Source organism: Acanthopagrus latus, chromosome 1, assembly GCF_904848185.1.
Source record: "Acanthopagrus latus isolate v.2019 chromosome 1, fAcaLat1.1, whole genome shotgun sequence".
In the NCBI taxonomy this organism is placed as follows: Eukaryota; Metazoa; Chordata; class Actinopteri; order Spariformes; family Sparidae; genus Acanthopagrus; species Acanthopagrus latus.
The window spans coordinates 22112864-22131336 of record NC_051039.1 but is presented as its reverse complement, the minus strand read 5'-3'; the positions used below and the strand labels follow the sequence as shown (position 1 = coordinate 22131336).

The window sequence follows — 18473 nt, the reverse complement described above, 5'->3', positions numbered from 1 at the left end:
ATCATTTTCACCAAGGAAAAAGTGCAATAAAATGAACAAACGCAGACAAAGGTCTGTATAAATCCCATTAGACCGTAAAAAAACAAGCTCTCATTTCAGGCTTGTGATGCCTTTCAGTCACAAACAACATGCGGAGGTGAACAGCTATAATAAGAAAACATGATAACAAAATGGAATCTTATTCCATAAACACAGTTTGATTGCAGGAAGCTGCAGGCTTATCAGAAAGGGTGGGTCTGTTTCTGTGAATTGCTGGATTTGTTTTCTTGGTAGATCTCTTCAAGCAAAAATATAATACACCAGTGACAAAAGGCAAAGCTCAATGGCAAACCAAGATAAATTACTTTAAAAATAGCCACAAGTGATTAAAAACATCACTTATTTTGTTTAAAACCAAATAAGAACTGATGTAAAATCCTTGCAGGAGCCCACAGTGGAGTTGCTGGAATGTGATGTGAACATCGGAGGCACTTCACGGGCCATTTGCATCATCAGTCAGTTGACTGAGTCAGTCAGTTCTTTGCCATAACAACATGGAAACAAATACTTTATGCAAAGGTCCTATTAGGAAAAGCACACCCACCCTTATTTTTACATCAAACATTTATAGAAAATACAGCGCAAACTGTTTGCTCGTGCTTTAAACATTAAGAGCATCACTCATATTTTCTTGCAGTCCACACAATGTAGACTTTATAGTCTGCACTTAAAATAAATAGCTTCTATAATTATCACTTTTATTCTCTCCAAATGGAATACAGCTTATTGTGTGATTGTGGTATATTTTGGTTGAACTGATAAGCTACTGAAATATCTTCACTTTCAATTCCTGAATGTGCACTTTTAGAAGTTGGCTACTTTGTGTCTGCTGCTGAGCACACAGTTAGAGAATCAGTTCACACAAGAATAAAAATTCAGTCATCATCAATACAACTTGATAACCCTTCAAAGCACTGTGGAACATTATTGTAGAGGAAAAGAAGCACATTTTTAGAGGACAAAGACCACATATCAGAGAATTTGTATTTATGGTTTTTGATTTGTAAAATATTTGGTTCCATTAACTTAATTGGGTGTGAAAGGCCTGAGATTTAACTTATTAGAAATCTGTTTAAGGCAGGGGTTCCGTACTATTTACCGCTTTACCTTTCACATGATGTTTCTTTCTTAAGTCCTTTTTGTGAAGTTTTTTTGTTTTTGAGACGATTCCCAAAAAAAGATGTACATAATTTTGCATATTAGAAACATGTTTTGCAAGTTACCGGTATGTTGCAGGGAGGGGGTGTAATGGCACAATAAAACTAGAATCGGATTCAGCTGACTGCAAGGTGAGTAAATAATGACTGAATTTTTATTCGAAGTGATCCAAACCTTTACAGTCAGGCCTAACTTCACCCAGATGGGTGTGACAGTCTGTCTTTGGGGTGGAATAAAAAGACAGAGTGCCTCATATCTGGGATTCTCCGGTGTGCTGTCCACTGCGTGAACCCTGAATGAACACAAAGGGCACATGTTCAGAAACAACATAAGACTTCATATGTCATGTATTAGCAGAAGTGGAAGGGGAATGATTTTGTTTACGTAAAAGTAATTAATGTTAAAAAATATGTTGTTACGTAAAAGTAGGTAAAGGTGTGACATTCAAAGTTCTATTTACTTTTTGTAACAATTAAGCATTACAAACACAATGTACCATGTAAAAGTATGTATGATGCAAAATAAGTGTTAATGCCATATTATTAAATATATAATTTTACTGGATGATTGATGCATTGAGCACTTAAACCCTAAAGCTCCAAATATTTCCCTACATTTTTTATAAACTAGCTATTTATGGTCTGCATGTTTTCAAAACCGCCATTCAATTGCAGCTCCATTGCTTCAATTACTTTTCTGTAAAGTAGCTCTCAGTGTCAGTGGGGTTTAGGCACTGGCCTAAAGTTGCAGAATGTAAATTTATCACATGTATGTAAATGTCACTGCTTACAGTTCACCATCTAATCATCAAAGCATATCCGACATTTCCTACATTTCCTTCCTCCTGATTCACATGAAAAAATTTGGCTGTTAAAACATTAGCTGTCATTTATTGTGACGCAATTACAGGAAATGATTTCCCTCGAGGTTTTGTGCAGACAGCAAATGTTCATTAATCAAGAAGACAAAAAAAATGTTGCATTTTATGGCAGCAGATCAGTTTGAATCGTTGCCTAGAAATCTGACACATCAGGATATCTTTTCTCAAATATTTAAGTAAATGTTTGTTTATGTACAGTGTATGTTGTTCATTTCTGACTTCACTGTTACATGAAATGAAATGAACAGTATTTATTGTTTAGCATATACTGTTCCTTGGTATCTTTAGGACTTGGACAATAATTCAAAATAAATGTCTGTGAGTTTGAGATATGCTCTGGCTAAAGCGGTTATTAATGTGTAACCAGCCTTTTCATGCTGTAGTTGGTCAAGGAGGAGCAACATTTAACTTACATAATGTTAGGCCACTTGATCTTTAATAATGCATCATATTATACAAGATGATCATTTGTTTCGTGTGTGTTTTACTGTAAATGTCTGATAAGTGTAGGGCAGCACTTAGAGTGCTTCTGTGTGTGACTCAGGGTGAGCTCACTTTATACTTACTTGTGACTGGCTGCTGGAGGGATTGGTACTGCTGAAATCTGAGTATCTCTTCTTCTGTGGTGTGCAGATGCATGAGAGGAAGTGGGCGTACTCCTCTCTCACCTGCAGAGGGCAGCAGAACATTAGAGGAAACAAAAGAGATTCCAATATAGTCTGAGATTTTTGTCTTTCATTTGTTCCTACATTTTTTTTTTATCATTATTTCTGTTTTGTTCATATTAGCCTCATGCATACACACACACACACGCAGCTCTACTGTATCTTACCTGTTTAGACAGCAAACAGTGCATGATGAAGACCAGCGCTCCCTGCAGGCTGTTGAGGATAGTGAAGATATACACCACCGCGATGGGGCCCTCTTCAAACATGAAGGCCCCGAACACCCACATCAGACCGAGTATACACATCTGGGCGATAGCTGTCACTGTGAAAGCTCTGCAGACGGAATTGGGGTGGAGGGTGGTGGGGAGTCAGAGGAGAGGGCAACAGATAGAGAGTGAAAGCAAAGATTAACATGAGGGCAAACACGTGGATGACTCAGTTACCACTGCAGTATCTGGAAAACCCCAGAAGCATGAAAAGGAAAGAGAAGGGGGACAAGTCCCCAGCAAAGCAGCTACAGAACAGAGACATTTTCTCAACAGCTTACTGTCTATTAAAGTTGGTGGAAGAAGGAAAGCCAACTGATAGATATAAAGGCAAAAAAATCCTCTCAGATTTTAAAGACTGTTTCCAGCAATGTGCTCTGAATGGGCCCTTTGTTGCATTTGGAGACGCATCCCTCTTATTCCCATGAATAATTCACAACATAATTAACATCAAGATACAGTTACACCACAAAAGGGCCCTTTTGGATGTCTCTGTGTTAGATAAACATTGATAAAGTGCCCTCTGAGGTGCCCTTCCAGTGCCAAAAAATTAATAAAATGCCTTGTAGGGTGCCATTCACTCTTACTATAAATTTATCCCGGTTTTCTCAACGCTTGTTCCCATCCACATACATCTGTCGTCCTGCCCCTCAGACACCCTGTCTCCGCCGCTGCTGCCAAGATTAATCCAGAAATGTGGATGCCATATCGATAACTCCAGCCAGCAACTAAACTAAGCAACTAAACTAGCAACTAAGCAACTAAACTAAACCATGTTTAACTAAGAAACAACTCCCTCCACATCGATACAGTGCGCTCATATTCCCAATTCACTGAACTAAACTGAACTTCACTGATTGATGAATCAGTCTATCCAGGGATGGATTCTTTTCCCTTTTTTCGTTATTTAAGCTTAGATGTGTTTTGCAGCTGCACATATTTGTACAGCTTTGTTTCCAAATACAGTGACTGAGTGGAGTAAAAAATGAGCACGCATATATGGAGTTGGGGGGGGGGGGTGGGAGTCCCTCAGTAGCACCCCATTAGAAAGCAGAGTCGGTACTATGAAAACATTCTCTCCATTTTCCCCCACAAAACTCTCACATTCTTTCCATCCACTTTTCAGCTCCCAAAGCTGTCCCCCGTTTGACCAACTTAGGCTTAACGCAGTGTTTGCTTGTGCAGTGGAAAACGTTTGGGTCACATCACTTCCAAGTTTACATGAGCGGGAGCAGAAACACAAAAAAAGAAAAAAGAAGAAAAAAAAAAAGGCACACGCAAACAAACAAACACGCAGACTGACTTGATTTTGTGTAGCTTGGAGAAGTCTGGGTTGAGGCTGGTGAACTTCTGGGCGAGCCTCCAGACGGTGACGATGAAAAAGAAGACGTTGATGATGATGATGAGGCACACGGGGCCGAAGAAACTCCAGATGAGGCCGTGTTCCAGGGACAGCCAGCAGCTGGTGAGGGTGAACGAAAACACATGTGCATGACGGGATTTTCCTGACATCACGGAGATAGGTAACAGCCGCACTGATGTCACCGTGATCACGCACCGGGAATGCAAACACACACATTCTGTAACACTTACTGCTCGTCTGTGCCGTATCCCTGCGGCCTAATGATGCCAGATATAATGACGATGGCAAGTGGCGTCCCGTAACCACTGAGGAATAAGTAGAGGGGCCGGATGGTGGCATTGAACACCAGGACCACCATACGGTACAGCTGCACCCCCTCCAACAGCATCCAGGTAAACACTCCCAGGAAGAAGTAATGGAGCAATGCTGCAACAAACCTGCAGCCGCCCTGTCATTTAATATGACAACATGAAGAGAGAAAAGATCAGCGAGGAAGGAGTGAGCAAATGAAATGTCACTGCAATTACAGCAGTGACGGGATTTAGATAAGAGTTTGAACGAGACGCAATCATTTGTGGTTATTATGATTAGATTGTTGCGTCAAAGTCAGATTAATTAGATGAAGATGGTTGGTGAAAGAAGAACTTCCGTAAGTCAAAGTCTTGCATTCAAACTCTTGGTGCAAAAGAATAAGACAACTCTAAGGAGAAGTTCCCCCAGAGATGAAATTACAGTCATTATCTGTTATTCACAAAACATTTCTGGAGCTTCACAGCAAAACGGCGTTGCAGCATTCACCTGAACAACTTTTAAAAGGCTTAACATCAATTTGAAAAACACATGAAATGGCTCCATAGGGCTCGGCCAGCATCACCCAAGTCTCTGGAACCCTCAAATTGATTTGAAAATACTTTCGTTTCACCCTTTTATAGCCAAAATCCTGATTTTAATTGCTAAGCTACAAGCATTAGCACACAATGTTTAGAGCGGGTGCGCAGGGTTGAGTACACATCAAGGGTGCTAATTACATATTCACTGGAATCGGTATCGAAGGGCAAGATGGGCTGAATAATATCGCCGGAACATGAATGTGAAGGTTCCCTTCACTGTTTAACCAAGCAGGATAAGTGGACGACTTCAAGCCATGGTAAACATCTTAGCCTTAATTATTTTCTTACTAAAGGGTAGGTCAGTAGTCAGACTATTGCACTCCGTGTAACTGAAGTCACTATTTTCACGCACAAACATACCTTTGGTGTTGTTTGTGAAATACCAGCGAGAAAGATGAGGTCTGCCAGGAAGAGACAGATGCAGAGGTGGAGGTGGATGGTGGTGCGGGTCCCTTGTATGGAGCGGCAGAACTTGAACGTCAGGATGCACAGGATGAGACACAGCAGGGAGACGATCAGCCCTATCATGCTCACCAATTTGAGGCCAAAGGTGTGCTAGAAGAGGAGACAACGACAAGTCCAAAGGCGTTTAATCGGAGTTATAAGGTCATCATTTACAGCCTCACACTGACAGGTGACAAGGGAGGGAGAGAGAGAAAAGCACATTTATTGACCACCACACTTTGCCTGGTAAAGAAATAAGCCAGACTACTATTTGGGCTTTGGGCTTAAAACCCACAAAGGCTAAATCACTTTGTCTGTGTACAGTGTTTTACCTATACAGCAACCTCTAGTAGGTTAACATATTAAAATATTAGCATACTTGTTGTCATGCGTAACAGAAATCTGGCTGAATTTGGTAGGAGCTGTCGTGATTGCTAAGCCAGGCCTACGGGGACGTGACTGGATGAAACAGTGAGATTGTGCTGACGATAGCACTGTCATGAAAGGTGACAACATGGATTAAAATGTTCATTATGAAAAAATACATACAATAAAGCTAAAATGTGAAAATCAATGATATGGTAGCAAATGAGGTGGTGCCTTTACACACGACTTTCAAAGTCTACGCTTACATTAAAGAAACATTCCAACATTAAATGCCTTTGTGAGATTAACATACTTTTGCTTTTATAGAGAGTGTGTGTGTGTGTGTGTCTTACCTTCATGGGGTAGAGTGCCATTAGCACAGCAAAGCTGCTCAGATGTTCACTGGTGCACACAGTGTGTGTGGCGTTGGAGTGCTGATGATAGCAACCATCTGTGGACCAGGTCCCTCTCTCACTCCAGTACGCACAGATGTATTTCAACTCTCTTGACTCCTCTCTGTCCTATGATCAACACAAAACCATTATGTCAGAATCACATTCATATTCCCATACTGCTATCGTTCTTTTATTTATTCATGAGGACGTTTCGAAAGAGGTACGACAGTGGTAGAAGTAAGAACCTCAATGAAAACACCAGGAGAAGTTGGATTACCTGAAGATGTCTCAGGGTAATCTTGATAGGGCTGTTCAAGTTCTGAGTGGATGGGTTTGAGACCACAACGGACACGACTTTAGAGGAGACGTTTAAGGAGGAGGGGACCGCGATATCGTTTTCACGTCCTGTGAGCTCCTCGAAGGACTGGTTAACAGAAATCTCGAGGTTCTTGTAGCTCAACAATGCAGCCATGGCAAAATCTGTAAAGGCCAATGATAAGAGACATGAAAAGTATTTGATATACATGAACACTGTGGCAGAGAAGAGAAGAGAAGAGAAGAGAAGAGAAGAGAAGAGAAGAGAAGAGAAGTTTACCAGGGTACGATTCCGTCCCAGCTGCTGTTGTCCAGTCGGTGTCGAGCGCAGCGTTCTCATTGGTCAGATGTATTTGTCCAGTGGGTCGAGTCTGTCCTCTCTGCACTGCGATCTCTGCGTCTACTTGAACAGACAACTCATTTGAAGTGACACAGTTCAGATTTTTTTTTTCCTTCTCACTGTATTTGAATCGCAGCTGAGCTTGTGGACGCTGTTACCTGTCTCTGTGGTCTCTATCTTGGTGCGGTTATGTTTGAGCTGCGGACCAATGAGCATGATGGCGTTCTCCACTGTGCCGAGCAGTTGGCTCACGTCTTCGCTGCTGTCCAGGTGACCAGGGGTCAGGATGGCCTCGGTCGCTGTGAAAAGTTTCTGGTGCAGGAAACAAGAGGGGGAAATGAGAATGCTGCACGTGTGTTGCGAGCGTTATAATGGGTGTGTTTGTGTTTTTGTATCTGCTGCTCTGACCTCCAGTAGCGCCTCGCCATCAGCTTTCACCTCACCGCTGGGGTTAGACAGGGCCAAACAGCTGTTTCTCATCATGACCACAATGTCTGCCAGGCCTCCAAGTGACTTTGAGACAGAGAATAAAGAGACTATTTAGTTTGCCTTATAATGAAGTTCACGTAAACTAAACCCTACATGGCAATAAATAAAGGAAATGAGCTGAAAATCTTCTTTAACAAAAGACACTTGACCTTATACTCCTAGCACGGACAAGTGCAAAAACAAATCAGCTATAGAGAGGCAAAGTCCGTTCTGCTTCCATCACACATTTTGCATGTTAACTCTGATTTGCAAAATCAGTGACAAGCGAGCGCACAAACTCTTTTGCAAATTAGAGGACTTTTTTTGTATTATTTTGAACTGAAAGGTGCAATACAAAGAATTGGCCACCTGGGGGCAGCATATTACCAGCGAAACCGCTAACTACTGCTAAATTTTCCTTACTGAGCGCTTGGAGGGAGCATCGGGGGAACTTTTGTGTTTACGACGTTAACAGGTGCTTTGTGCAGGGGTGGGACAGGGCTAGCTGGCTACCATGCTAACTTCAGTAGATATACCCGCAACAATATATAGACAAAATAATTTCAAAATTGTTATTTCTTCACATTCTGTTGTTTACAACCAAAGTTACCAAACCAAATGATTTGCCTCGAATTTATTTCTAATTGTTGCTGCATGCAGAATTGTAATAATAATGTAATATAGTATTTAAACGTGCAGCTTACCGGAGCAGGCCCGCTGTTGGCATTGAAGCTGTTGCAGGTAAGCTCTAGATAGAGTGGAAAGAAACATTACTCTTATCTCACAAGTTTGGACTGATTTGACTTTACCATTCATTGCGAGCAAAGGAGTGTGATAAAATCTGTCTTGCAGGACTAAACAGAAACTCATCTCCATTATCTTGAGAGACCTACACCACGGATTATCTAGAATCAGATGACTCAACACAGACAGTAAAGTGAGAAGGAGGAGAAGAAAAAGAAAACTAGGGGCCCAGAAGATACAGACAGCTACACCACACAGCGTAAGATTCAGCGGACAGAGAAGTGTTTTAAAAAGGCGACAGCAGCTACTATGAAGACATCTGCATGTGCGTGTGTGCACTCACTTGAGCATCGGGTCCTGTCGTTGCCATAATTAGTGTACCCTTTTGTACACCTGCACCGGTAACCCCCATCAGTGTTTTTACAAGTTCCTTCTGCTCCACAGAGGTCTTTGCCTTCCCTTTCAGCTTCATTGCATTCGTTTATGTCTGCATAAGGAGAGACAGCAGAGACACAAGGGGCAATGAAGTCAGAGGCAAATCTGAATGTAGCAGGCGTTGCAAACGGAACAAACATCTCCGCAGTGTAACCACGGGCACGGCCGTGTGAGTCTCACTTTGTTGCTAAAACAATCTTAGAGACAGATCTCTTTCCCGGAAACCAGTGGCACGAGCTGCCGCCTTGCCAAGGTTGGTTAAAAGCTGCAATTTGAAATAGTGGGAGCAAGGAGTTGGCTTTGTTGTTAAGGTCAAAGTAAAGGGAGTTATGGCAGTTGAATCATAATGAAACGAAAGCATGTGTGACCTTTTTGAGATCAGCTCACGACAGGCAGTTTTAATTTTGGAAATGTTCCTTGTCCTAAACTGTGAGCCCCCTGATTCCTTTGGTAATTATACAGAGCTTAATCTGAACATGAGAAACATGCCCTTATCCCTGTAAACAACTGGGGTTGTTGTTTCGATTCCTCGCTGAGCAGCTCAAGGAAACGGGGAAAATACCACTACAATCTCTTGGCTGTTAAGCTAAGTTAACGTTTGAACTGGATTTCTTGGCAGTATTAATGGTGCTGATGCCTTTTAACACAGAGGCTGGTGTTTTGGATAAACGAGTGACTTCATTACGTCCCCGAACGCAGACACGGCTGCTGCCCCGACACAGAAAAAATGTTAGCAAATGCGAAAATCACAATAATTCTTTGAGAGCCAGCGTCTTGTTATCGGAAGGTCACTGGTTCGATTCCCCCGGTCTGCATGTCTCTGGGCAAGATACCCAACCCCCAAACTTGCGTGACTGCATCCTGCTGCGATCTGAATTCTGTTGTCCTACGTTTCTGTTGTTGTTAACAGCGCCCACTTTCATACTATTGAATGGTGTTGCTTATCCATGGTTATACACACATGACATAACAAGAGCAGCTGTGTGACATACATTAAACAAGGGAAGTTCCAGCACTGCTGACTTTCACACCTCCTCCATCCGGTCTTGAGGATTCTGCTGAGCAAATTGTTCCTCATCTGACTCTCAGCATAGCGCCAATAAACCTCAACACGATTAGTGTGCACACAAAAGAGTAGATGCTACTCACCGATGCAGGGTTCCCTGCTGTTGTGGTTGGTGTACCCAAATTGGCAGATGCACTCATAGCTCCCGATCCGGTTGGAGCAATTACCGCCGAGACCGCAGATGTTGACAGAATCGAGGCACTCATTGTAATCTGACAGAGGAGCAAATGGAGATGAATCAGACTAGTTGATCAAGACACTGGTCACACACACACACGCACGCACACACACACACACACACACACACACACAAACTCACCTAGGCATTGTCCATTTACTGCTGTGAAGTTGAGTGTGCCTTTGTGGTTTTTGAATCCTGGTTTGCACTGACAGTAATAGCTGCCATTCGTATTGAAACACTCCGTGTTGTCCCCACAGCTGTCTGGGATTTCCTCGCACTCGTTTATATCTGAAGAGGTAAATAGCCGTGACAATACAATCTTAGTGACACACCTAATAATATACATGTTTGTTTTCATTGTGATGCAGTCGGGACAGCGCTTAAATGACTAAAATGGAAAAATGAAAAGGAATGTTGTCAAAACAGCCAATTTTTGGTGATCAACTCCAGAAAGGGGTTCTTAATTGTAGGATGGGAACAGCACAGCTTTCTAAGAAGAAGCCAGACTAAGGTATTGGTGGACAGAAACAAGACAGAAGAGGATTGGTTGAAATCCATAGTGATGACAGATTATTACCAAAACACTTGGGGCCTATTTTGCTGAAGCCCGGTTCACATGAGAAACAAATCCCCGCCATATACAGCAAGCCTGTGGGAGGAGAGAGAGAGGCCACTTAGTTTCAATTCACAGTTCACATCTTACAGTAACAAGGAAGACACAATATTGCAAAAAAAAACCTTTATTCAGCCAGTCAGGCTTTTACAGGAAAATCATAATTTCTCCCTGAGCATGCTTCTGACCTGCCCAAGTGCTCAAAGAACCACTCCTCTAGTGACCATTTGAGAAAAAATTAAATCCTAATTGTAACCTTGCCCCATTGTCCTTTTTGCTCCAGCAGGCGACTGTGCTACTGGTAAAATTACAACATATCACAGAACTTCCCCAGACTGAAAAGCTGAGAATCACCTTCAGTTTTGCTGCTGAACTGTTCTGCAGTTTCCAGTAACGATACTTTTAATTTACATGTTGAAATATACCTGAAGTCTTCCTCTTTTCTAAAGGCCCCTCGCTAAAAAGGAAGCAGATGCAGTCTGCCTTTATTCATAGCAACGATGACCCGGTGTGATGGCAACAAAAAAGGTATCAAAATACCAACAAATAACAACATATTGCACTTTTCCATCAGTGCTCCTTAGCAAAAAGCAGTTTATTCAAGTGTACTACAAGTACACTTATTTTATACTAAAACTGAGGCAGTATACTTGAAGTGTACTTTTTATATACTATATTTTATATACTTAAGAAAAGTACAATGAAGTATACTTGGCTTATACTGAAAAGTATAAAGAATAGTCTAAGACTAAGTATAATAATACTCAGACTTACACTTATACTTTAATACAAAAGTTTGTACTTTAGTGTACTGTAACACCCCTTGTGGACTGTGGCACAAAGACTCGGGTATTCTGTTGTTGTTGGTGTAATTATGGTTCGTGAATGTGGTTGTGATTAAGATGATGTGTAAGACAGTTGTGGGTTAATTCACATCCTTGTTCTGTGGTTAAATTGTGTTAAGATGATAGATGATAAAAATGTTGGCACCTTGAGTGAAAAGGTGTTTTCCAGGAGAGACTTCCCATCTGTTAAGTTGTTAGTGACTGTGGTAATGTTTTATGATCTCTGGCTAGAGTTTATCAAATTATAAATGCTGATGCTTGATGTCAGTGTGGATAGAGGTCAAGTCATTGACTTGAGGTTACATTTAAGTTAACAGAGTGAGCCTGTTTTTTACTGCACACATTTGCATTGCGATATTACCCATTGCAAACTTGCATGTTAATAAACTAAAATGTGGACTACAAGTGTATACTTAGCACACTAGTGGTATATAGATGAATGTACTTGTTGTGTACTTGAAAGTGTACTTCTGCAAACTTAAAATGACCTCATAAAGTATACTTAAACTATACTTTTATAAACTTAAAATGCTCCAATTTAGTCTGAAGAAGTATTAAATCAGCATACTTTCTAGTACGCTACAAGTACATGGTCCATAGTATACTTGCTATACTTAACCTCAAGAATACTTAATAAAATGAACTTCAAGTATACTACTTTTTGCTAAGAGACATTACACACCCTCATAGCTTCTTCAGTTAAGCATTTGTTTTTGGATTCCAATAAGCTTCCACAGAAAGTACTTAAAATAGCGAGTATCAATAAAGAGTATCAATCAATTAAATAACCTTATACCTACGCACAAACAACAGCATCCCATGATGGAAACCAAAACAAAATTACCACAAACAGCTATAACGCAACACTTGGCTTGGATGACTGTATTCAGTATTTGACTGATTCGTTTGATTTATGTTGTTAGAAAGCTTGTTCCGGGCAGAAGCACCTGTAATTCATCATAGAATTTAAAGACATACTAGTACTGCCAGCTGACCAGTGTTCACCAGTTGAGTCCTACAGCCATAATTAAACCTGATGTGTGAGGCAGTGTTTCACAAAATACAACCGGCGCACCACTGCATGTGACAGCGACTGTTGCCTCCTCGATACTCCTCTGGAAGAAGGATATATATTTTGATATGGCAACAAGTAATTGGAGCATAATTAACATTTTTGTCTACAAATCTTGAGCCAAACCTTCACGCTTGACAACCTATTAGCTAACGTTAGCATTCAAACACAAAGTGGTGACATGATAACGATTCGTCAGATTTCTGTAATTTATACAACTTGAACCCTGGAAAAATGAAAATGGAAAATGGGCGCCATGTGAATATTGACATAATATTCTCGTTAGCCTCAGCTGTGCCCAGTTCCTCGGCTGTGATCAAATGTTAGCACGCTAAAATGCTAAATCAAGGTGTTAATGGCAATATTACACCTGCTTGGCATTTTAGAATTGTTAGAATTCAGAGCATGTTAGCTTGTCGACCTCAGATTTTGACAAAACATACCACCTGGCCTTGCGCAAAGAGCCACTAGCATGACCGTAACTGCCCTCACATCAAGCTGACTACATTTGCCTTCTTCAGTGCAGTAACCTGTCGGTGTTCACTTGTGTGTGTGTGTGTTTGTGGTGTGTCCATCTGGGTAACATGGATACATGACTCACAGTGTCTTTCTCACTCACACTTGTGAAACCACTTGCAACTGCCTTCCCCTTTCCCTCTGAGCACGAAGAGTATTGCGGCTTTTTGTCTACGGCACCCACCAGCGCAACAGACACACGTCAGTCACGATTCTTGACTCATGTGTCACTGGTAAGGCAAAGAACAGCATGCCCCCCCCCCTTCACATGGCATGAGTAGAAAAATATCCCACTTGTCCCTGTGTGTTTCCCTCCCTGGCTCACAATGAGTCCTCTGTTGATCAGTGGCGAAGCTGGAGCTCCCATAGTAACACCACAATAGCACAACCAGGCCGAGTTTGTCAGTGAGATAGTGAGTGTGTGCGACAGTGTGACTGAGTCTGGCTTTAAGACTTAGTCACTGCAGACAGAAACAAAGCCATAAAATATACAAAGGGGGACTTTGTGCTCAGCTCGCAGCTGACTTTCATTCACCAGTATGCACGGCAGTGAATGAGAATAGTTGTCTGTCACATAAACTATCCGCTCTGTATGTCTTATCTGTTACTGTAAGTTGAATATTTTGTGCATCTGTTTCTCATCCTGTTGCACTGAATGTGGGCCAGACAGAAAGTGGAAGTTATATATATCATTTGTATACAGGTTTGTCTCTATTTCTGTGCCTCGCAGACAGATATGTGCAAATGCAAACACATGTGAAAGCAACTGCAATGTCTTATAAAGCAAGGGCCTTATTTTACTTTTATCAAACCTCAGACTGACTCATACAGCTGCTTAAATACATGAGTGTAGTTCAACAACATGAAGCAAAAGTTTGCTTTTGACCTTTCAAAAAACCTTACTGAAATTTCTTGGGGTTTTTTTGCTTTTTTTTTTTTTTTTTTGCTTTAATATGGTGGTGCACAGTAAACACACTAAATTAAAACGGAGATTTTGATTGATTACTAATAAAACAAACAAAAAACAAACAAAACAAACAACTCAAGGGCGCCAGAGTTTGTGTTTGACCTTCTTATAGGCATATGAAAAAAGCAGCTGTTCTGGCTCTTCTATAGAGTAAAAAAAATCATTGAACACAGCTCTGTGGTTGAGCTCATAAATCATTGAATAGCTCCTCTCAAGAAATCAGTAGCGTCTGTTATTGTTTTATTGTGTTATGTTCAAAACTGTCAAATCTTTCAGTATGTGTTGAACTATTTTGGACGTCTGACAATGTATTTTTTTATTTTCAGCACAATAGCTTCTGTTGCATTCTCAAAGTGGGCTTACTTTCAAAATGTTTCAAGACGTATGATTAGGGTTAGGGTTAGCTTTTTGGTGTCTGCCATCTTCTGAGGGAAATATTTGATTAATTAATTGATTCATTGCTAAATGTTCCACAACATTGTCGAGCTCGTCACTAGCTCCGTCTTTGTGCCATTTATTATGCATCAGTCAGTGGGTTTATAGGAGTGTAGTGGCTGAAAACAGCTTCCTACTACTGCTGGAAACAAGGTTAGTGCAAGTGAGGAAACCAAAAGCATAACACTGTGGGCCTGCAAAACAAAAAAATATGGTCTGAAAACAAGCCAAGATGCTCTGTGAAGCGGAGGGAAACCACTGTGTTGGGTCATGATTCTTGGGTTTGTCACTATGAATGAAAGACTAACGTGAGAGGAGTTCTTTCACGTTTGGTGTTTGATTTGCCCACAGCAGATTTCAGGTAACATTATACCTACACAGTTTATACAGGTTGAATATAATATTACCTATAGTGTGATATTTGTCTTAAACTGGCTTTTGTCCTTTTGTCCAGCTCAAGTCCAATCAGAGGTAGAGGTTTGACACAGCGCATGATCTGAGAGTAGATCTGTCTGCCGTCACCATGTCAGGAGTAAATCTCTTTCTCTTCCACAAATGCCTGTTAAGCGGAAACGGCACAATTTGTGAGCCTTACTTACTTTGTGTGTACATACACGTATGACCTTATTATGACATTAACTGTATATGAGGTCCAAATAAATAATAAAAGTACATGTGCTTGGTTTGAATTCCATAAAAATAGGTGGGATTTAATGGACATCACACAATGTGAGTCCTGATGTGAGCCCTGTTGAGAACCACATATCGTGTTTCACCATATTAAAAATGCAATATGTAAGAAACTGGCCACCTGTTGAATTCTAAGCAAAACAAACATTGCTGCTATATAGAGCCGCTGTTAGCTTATTAGCTCGGTTAGCAGTGCAACTAGTGGTCCGGACAGGGAGCTTGAAGCACCATGGGAGTGTTGGTGTTTACAGTACTAGAATAGGAGGTGTGGACGGGGATAGGATGGGGCTCGCTGGTTAGCGTGCTAAATTCAGAAGATGCTGTGGGCATCAAAAATGTTATTTCTTCACATTCTATAGATAGTTTTAGTATTTTCTTTATTTTTTCTTTCTTTATTTTTTTACATATTAGACCTTTAAAGGGTTTTCCGATGAAACTAACTGGTTGCTAGTTTTAATGTAAGTGGACTACAAATCTAAACTCACGTTAGCTATCTTTGTTCTCTGTTTGTCTCATTTTTCACTTCATTTTACAGCCCACTCACATGTAGTCGAAAAAGTAAGTAATCACAAATTGTTGCACAGAGCCCCTTTTAGTGTTTGGATGTGTCACACGTATGTCCTACATTGTAACAACATGGTTAACATAAAGAATACTGATGACGTGACATCTGCACAAGGATGGAATAAAGAAGACTATGGATACAAGATATTGCACTGCAGCCCATGTTGGTAATGTTTGAAATCCTTTGCCTGACATGAATGTATTACCAAAGATATCACCATACACAAGGTTTGTGGCTTTTAGATACTTCCTGTGCTGAGTCACTGGTTGGGTCTGGCTCAGGTTTATTTCACTCTGACAGCCTGAGGAGCAGCTCAGACTGAGTGGTTAGTCCCGCAGCATCAGTACGGTGTCAGAGGTTCTTACCACACAGCAGCCACTCTGACCCGTCCTCACATCAGCTCAGTCATACACAGCTGGGGGGCAGCACAGGGTTAACATTACGGATCACTGGCCCATGCAAGCTAGAATTAAGAGTCTAAAACCGGCCCTGCCATCAAATGCAGAAGTTGTGACCATGGTAACATCTGCCATATCAGAGGCTACATCACATTTTCTCTATACCTGCCGCATGTGATGACTGAAACAGAGTTCATCATCTGAGTTGTTACAACATGTCTGAATTTCCCTGGACTTTTTGTTTCGCCTTTACTTTTCCTTAACCGTTACACACCACACATCGAGTCACACACACACACACACACCCAGTTAACACACACACGCGGTGCTCTCATTGATAGACTTACCGAGAGTAAGTAGCTCCCTCCCAGGCCCCATGTCAAAGGCAAACCAAATATTCTCACACAGCTGATGACTTAATCAGATCTTAATGTAAATCTGGTTGATGTCCTGTAAGGGAAGACTTGGATCCCGTCACAAAGTACAAAAGAGGGTTTTTTTGTTTTGTTTTTTTCAGTCTTCTCTTAAGTCCAAGGTCCAGAAAATCCACAAAGTATGAAAAGAAAGAACAAAAAGTGAACAGCGAGGAAAAATTAAGGAAGACAAAAAGAAGATGAATCCTTTTCTGTGGACGGTAATTCTGTGTGGCAGGAAAAATAACAGTGAACCTTCACCAGCTTTCTTCCTCTCTCAGACTTTCAGTCTGAGCAGCCTGGCTCTCCCTGATACCCCACCCCTCTCTCTCTCTCTCTCTCTCTCTCTCTCTCTCTCTCTCTCTCTCTCTCTCTCTCTCTCTCTCTCTCTCTCTCTCTCTCTCTCTCTCTCTCTCTCTCTCTCTCTCTCTCTCTCTCTCTCTCTCTCTCTCTCTCTTGTCTCTCTGTGTTTCTTGGTCTTTTCTTTCACCGTACAGTATCTTTGCATGTGAACACATTTCTCACAGGCACCGTATCACATTGCCTGCACAAACCACCCTCTGTCTTTCACATTTCCCTTTACGCTCCAGTGGGCTCTATTTCAGGAGCTATTCAAAACAGAGACAGAAAAAAAAGGGGGGGGGGGGGGTGAACAGGGAGAACGACGAGAGGGCAATGACTAACACTCAGTCTAAACAGCTGCTGCTGTACTTGAGATTTGCCAGTAAGTAATCTTATATCCGTTCCAATTCTCCATCTCCTCCTACTTTCCCTCCGTTCCCCCCCAAACGTTCAGCCCTTCACCCAGTTCCAGTGACGGACCCTTCTGCGTTTTCTCAACCCCCCGGACAGCAAGCAAACAGACTGCAGACGGATGCAGGGTCGCTGCTATTCAAGTGAAATCCTCTCCCAGAGCACAACGATGTACTTTAGAGAAAAATGGCTTAGTAACACAACACCATGAAAAGGAGCTTTATCGTCCACGAACACAAAGCTCTGAGCTCGAACAGTCCACACATATGGAAACATATTATATCTCTAGAGAGCAGCGGTTTCATGATGATCCAACAAGTAGACCAGAAAACCATTCCAGGAAGCTTAATATTAGTAGCAGAAATGATTTACAGATTCTTTGATTAGCGTTTGGTTCCTTTGGTTTGGTGAGTGGTACAAAAAGAAAACTCAACTGCAGCAGCTTCAGCTTCGAGCATTACTGCCCAACCCCCCTCAGTCACTGGTGCTACATCGTTCAGGCGCCGGTTTACACCGATAACACTGGCAGGTTTATCACATGAAATTATTAGTAACTTTTGCAACAAACATCTGCACAAAAAAAAAACCAGGCCTCAACTGTTCATTTTGTTGGCTGAAATGACTTCATCTGCTGTAGCTAGCAGGCTTATTAAGTTAACGTTAGCTCCATGAGTGGGTTGAGGACACTGTATCCAGCTGACCTTTTAATGTTTTGACTTCTTTTAAATCACAAATATTGCATAAGAAAAAGTACGTATCCTGACCGTAAATTGTAGAGTAATAGAACCCAGAGAGCTCTGTGCAGCTCACCCTCTCTTCCAAGGTACAGGGTCATTTATTTGTCATTATACAACACAGGGTTGTCTAACAAGATAAAAGTTTGTCAACGCCTTCATGCTACACAAATTACATATATGCAGTTATTGATATACAAAAATGCATAAACATGCAGTGCATATTTTCAATCTTCCAATTTTGCCCAGTCGCCTCTTGCAGTATTGCAGCAAATTGTCTGTGTTTAACCTGCTCACTGATGTGTGTTCTGTCATTTTCTGGAGGCATTTCCTCATCATTAACTCCCATGACATTGATATGTTGCATTTTCACATGTTTTCTTCATGCGTCTCTCTTAGACTTCAATTCAACAGCACACCACAGCTACACACCAAAGTAAGACTCAGTGACCTA

The 18473-nt window shown here is 41.4% G+C and overlaps 1 protein-coding gene across 2 annotated transcripts; it reads right to left on the bottom strand.

The window, feature by feature from the left end:
- Positions 1–1069: 1069 nt before the first annotated feature.
- On the bottom strand, positions 1070–16832 carry LOC119026121 (adhesion G protein-coupled receptor E5). Of its 2 annotated transcripts, none has more exons than XM_037110265.1 (17): positions 16467–16832; positions 10596–10667; positions 10157–10306; positions 9921–10049; positions 8680–8823; positions 8297–8340; positions 7533–7637; positions 7283–7436; positions 7065–7187; positions 6747–6949; positions 6428–6595; positions 5625–5819; positions 4605–4822; positions 4315–4473; positions 2910–3078; positions 2644–2745; positions 1070–1489 (listed from the first exon to the last, which is right to left on the bottom strand). In XM_037110265.1, the coding sequence occupies exons 1-17, from the start codon at positions 16495–16497 to the stop codon at positions 1448–1450; spliced, it is 2208 nt and encodes a 735-aa protein (XP_036966160.1). In that variant the 5' UTR covers positions 16498–16832; the 3' UTR covers positions 1070–1447. The 2 variants fall into 2 exon arrangements, with proteins under 2 accessions (XP_036966160.1, XP_036966168.1); XM_037110273.1 differs by having other exon boundaries at positions 7065–7184; positions 16467–16830.
- Between the last annotated feature and the right edge of the window lie 1641 nt (positions 16833–18473).

What these genes read in the sequence shown, in the direction of transcription:
- LOC119026121 (XM_037110265.1), bottom strand. Translation starts at nt 16,497, where the DNA reads ATGGGGCCTGGGAGGGAGCTACTTACTCTCG. An exon ending in ATGGCGAGGCGCTACTGGAG is followed by an intron (nt 7,437 to 7,532) that starts GTCAGAGCAGCA and finishes TTCCTGCACCAG; the next exon opens with AAACTTTTCACAGCGACCGA. An exon ending in TTACCCTGAGACATCTTCAG is followed by an intron (nt 6,596 to 6,746) that starts GTAATCCAACTT and finishes TGTTGATCATAG; the next exon opens with GACAGAGAGGAGTCAAGAGA.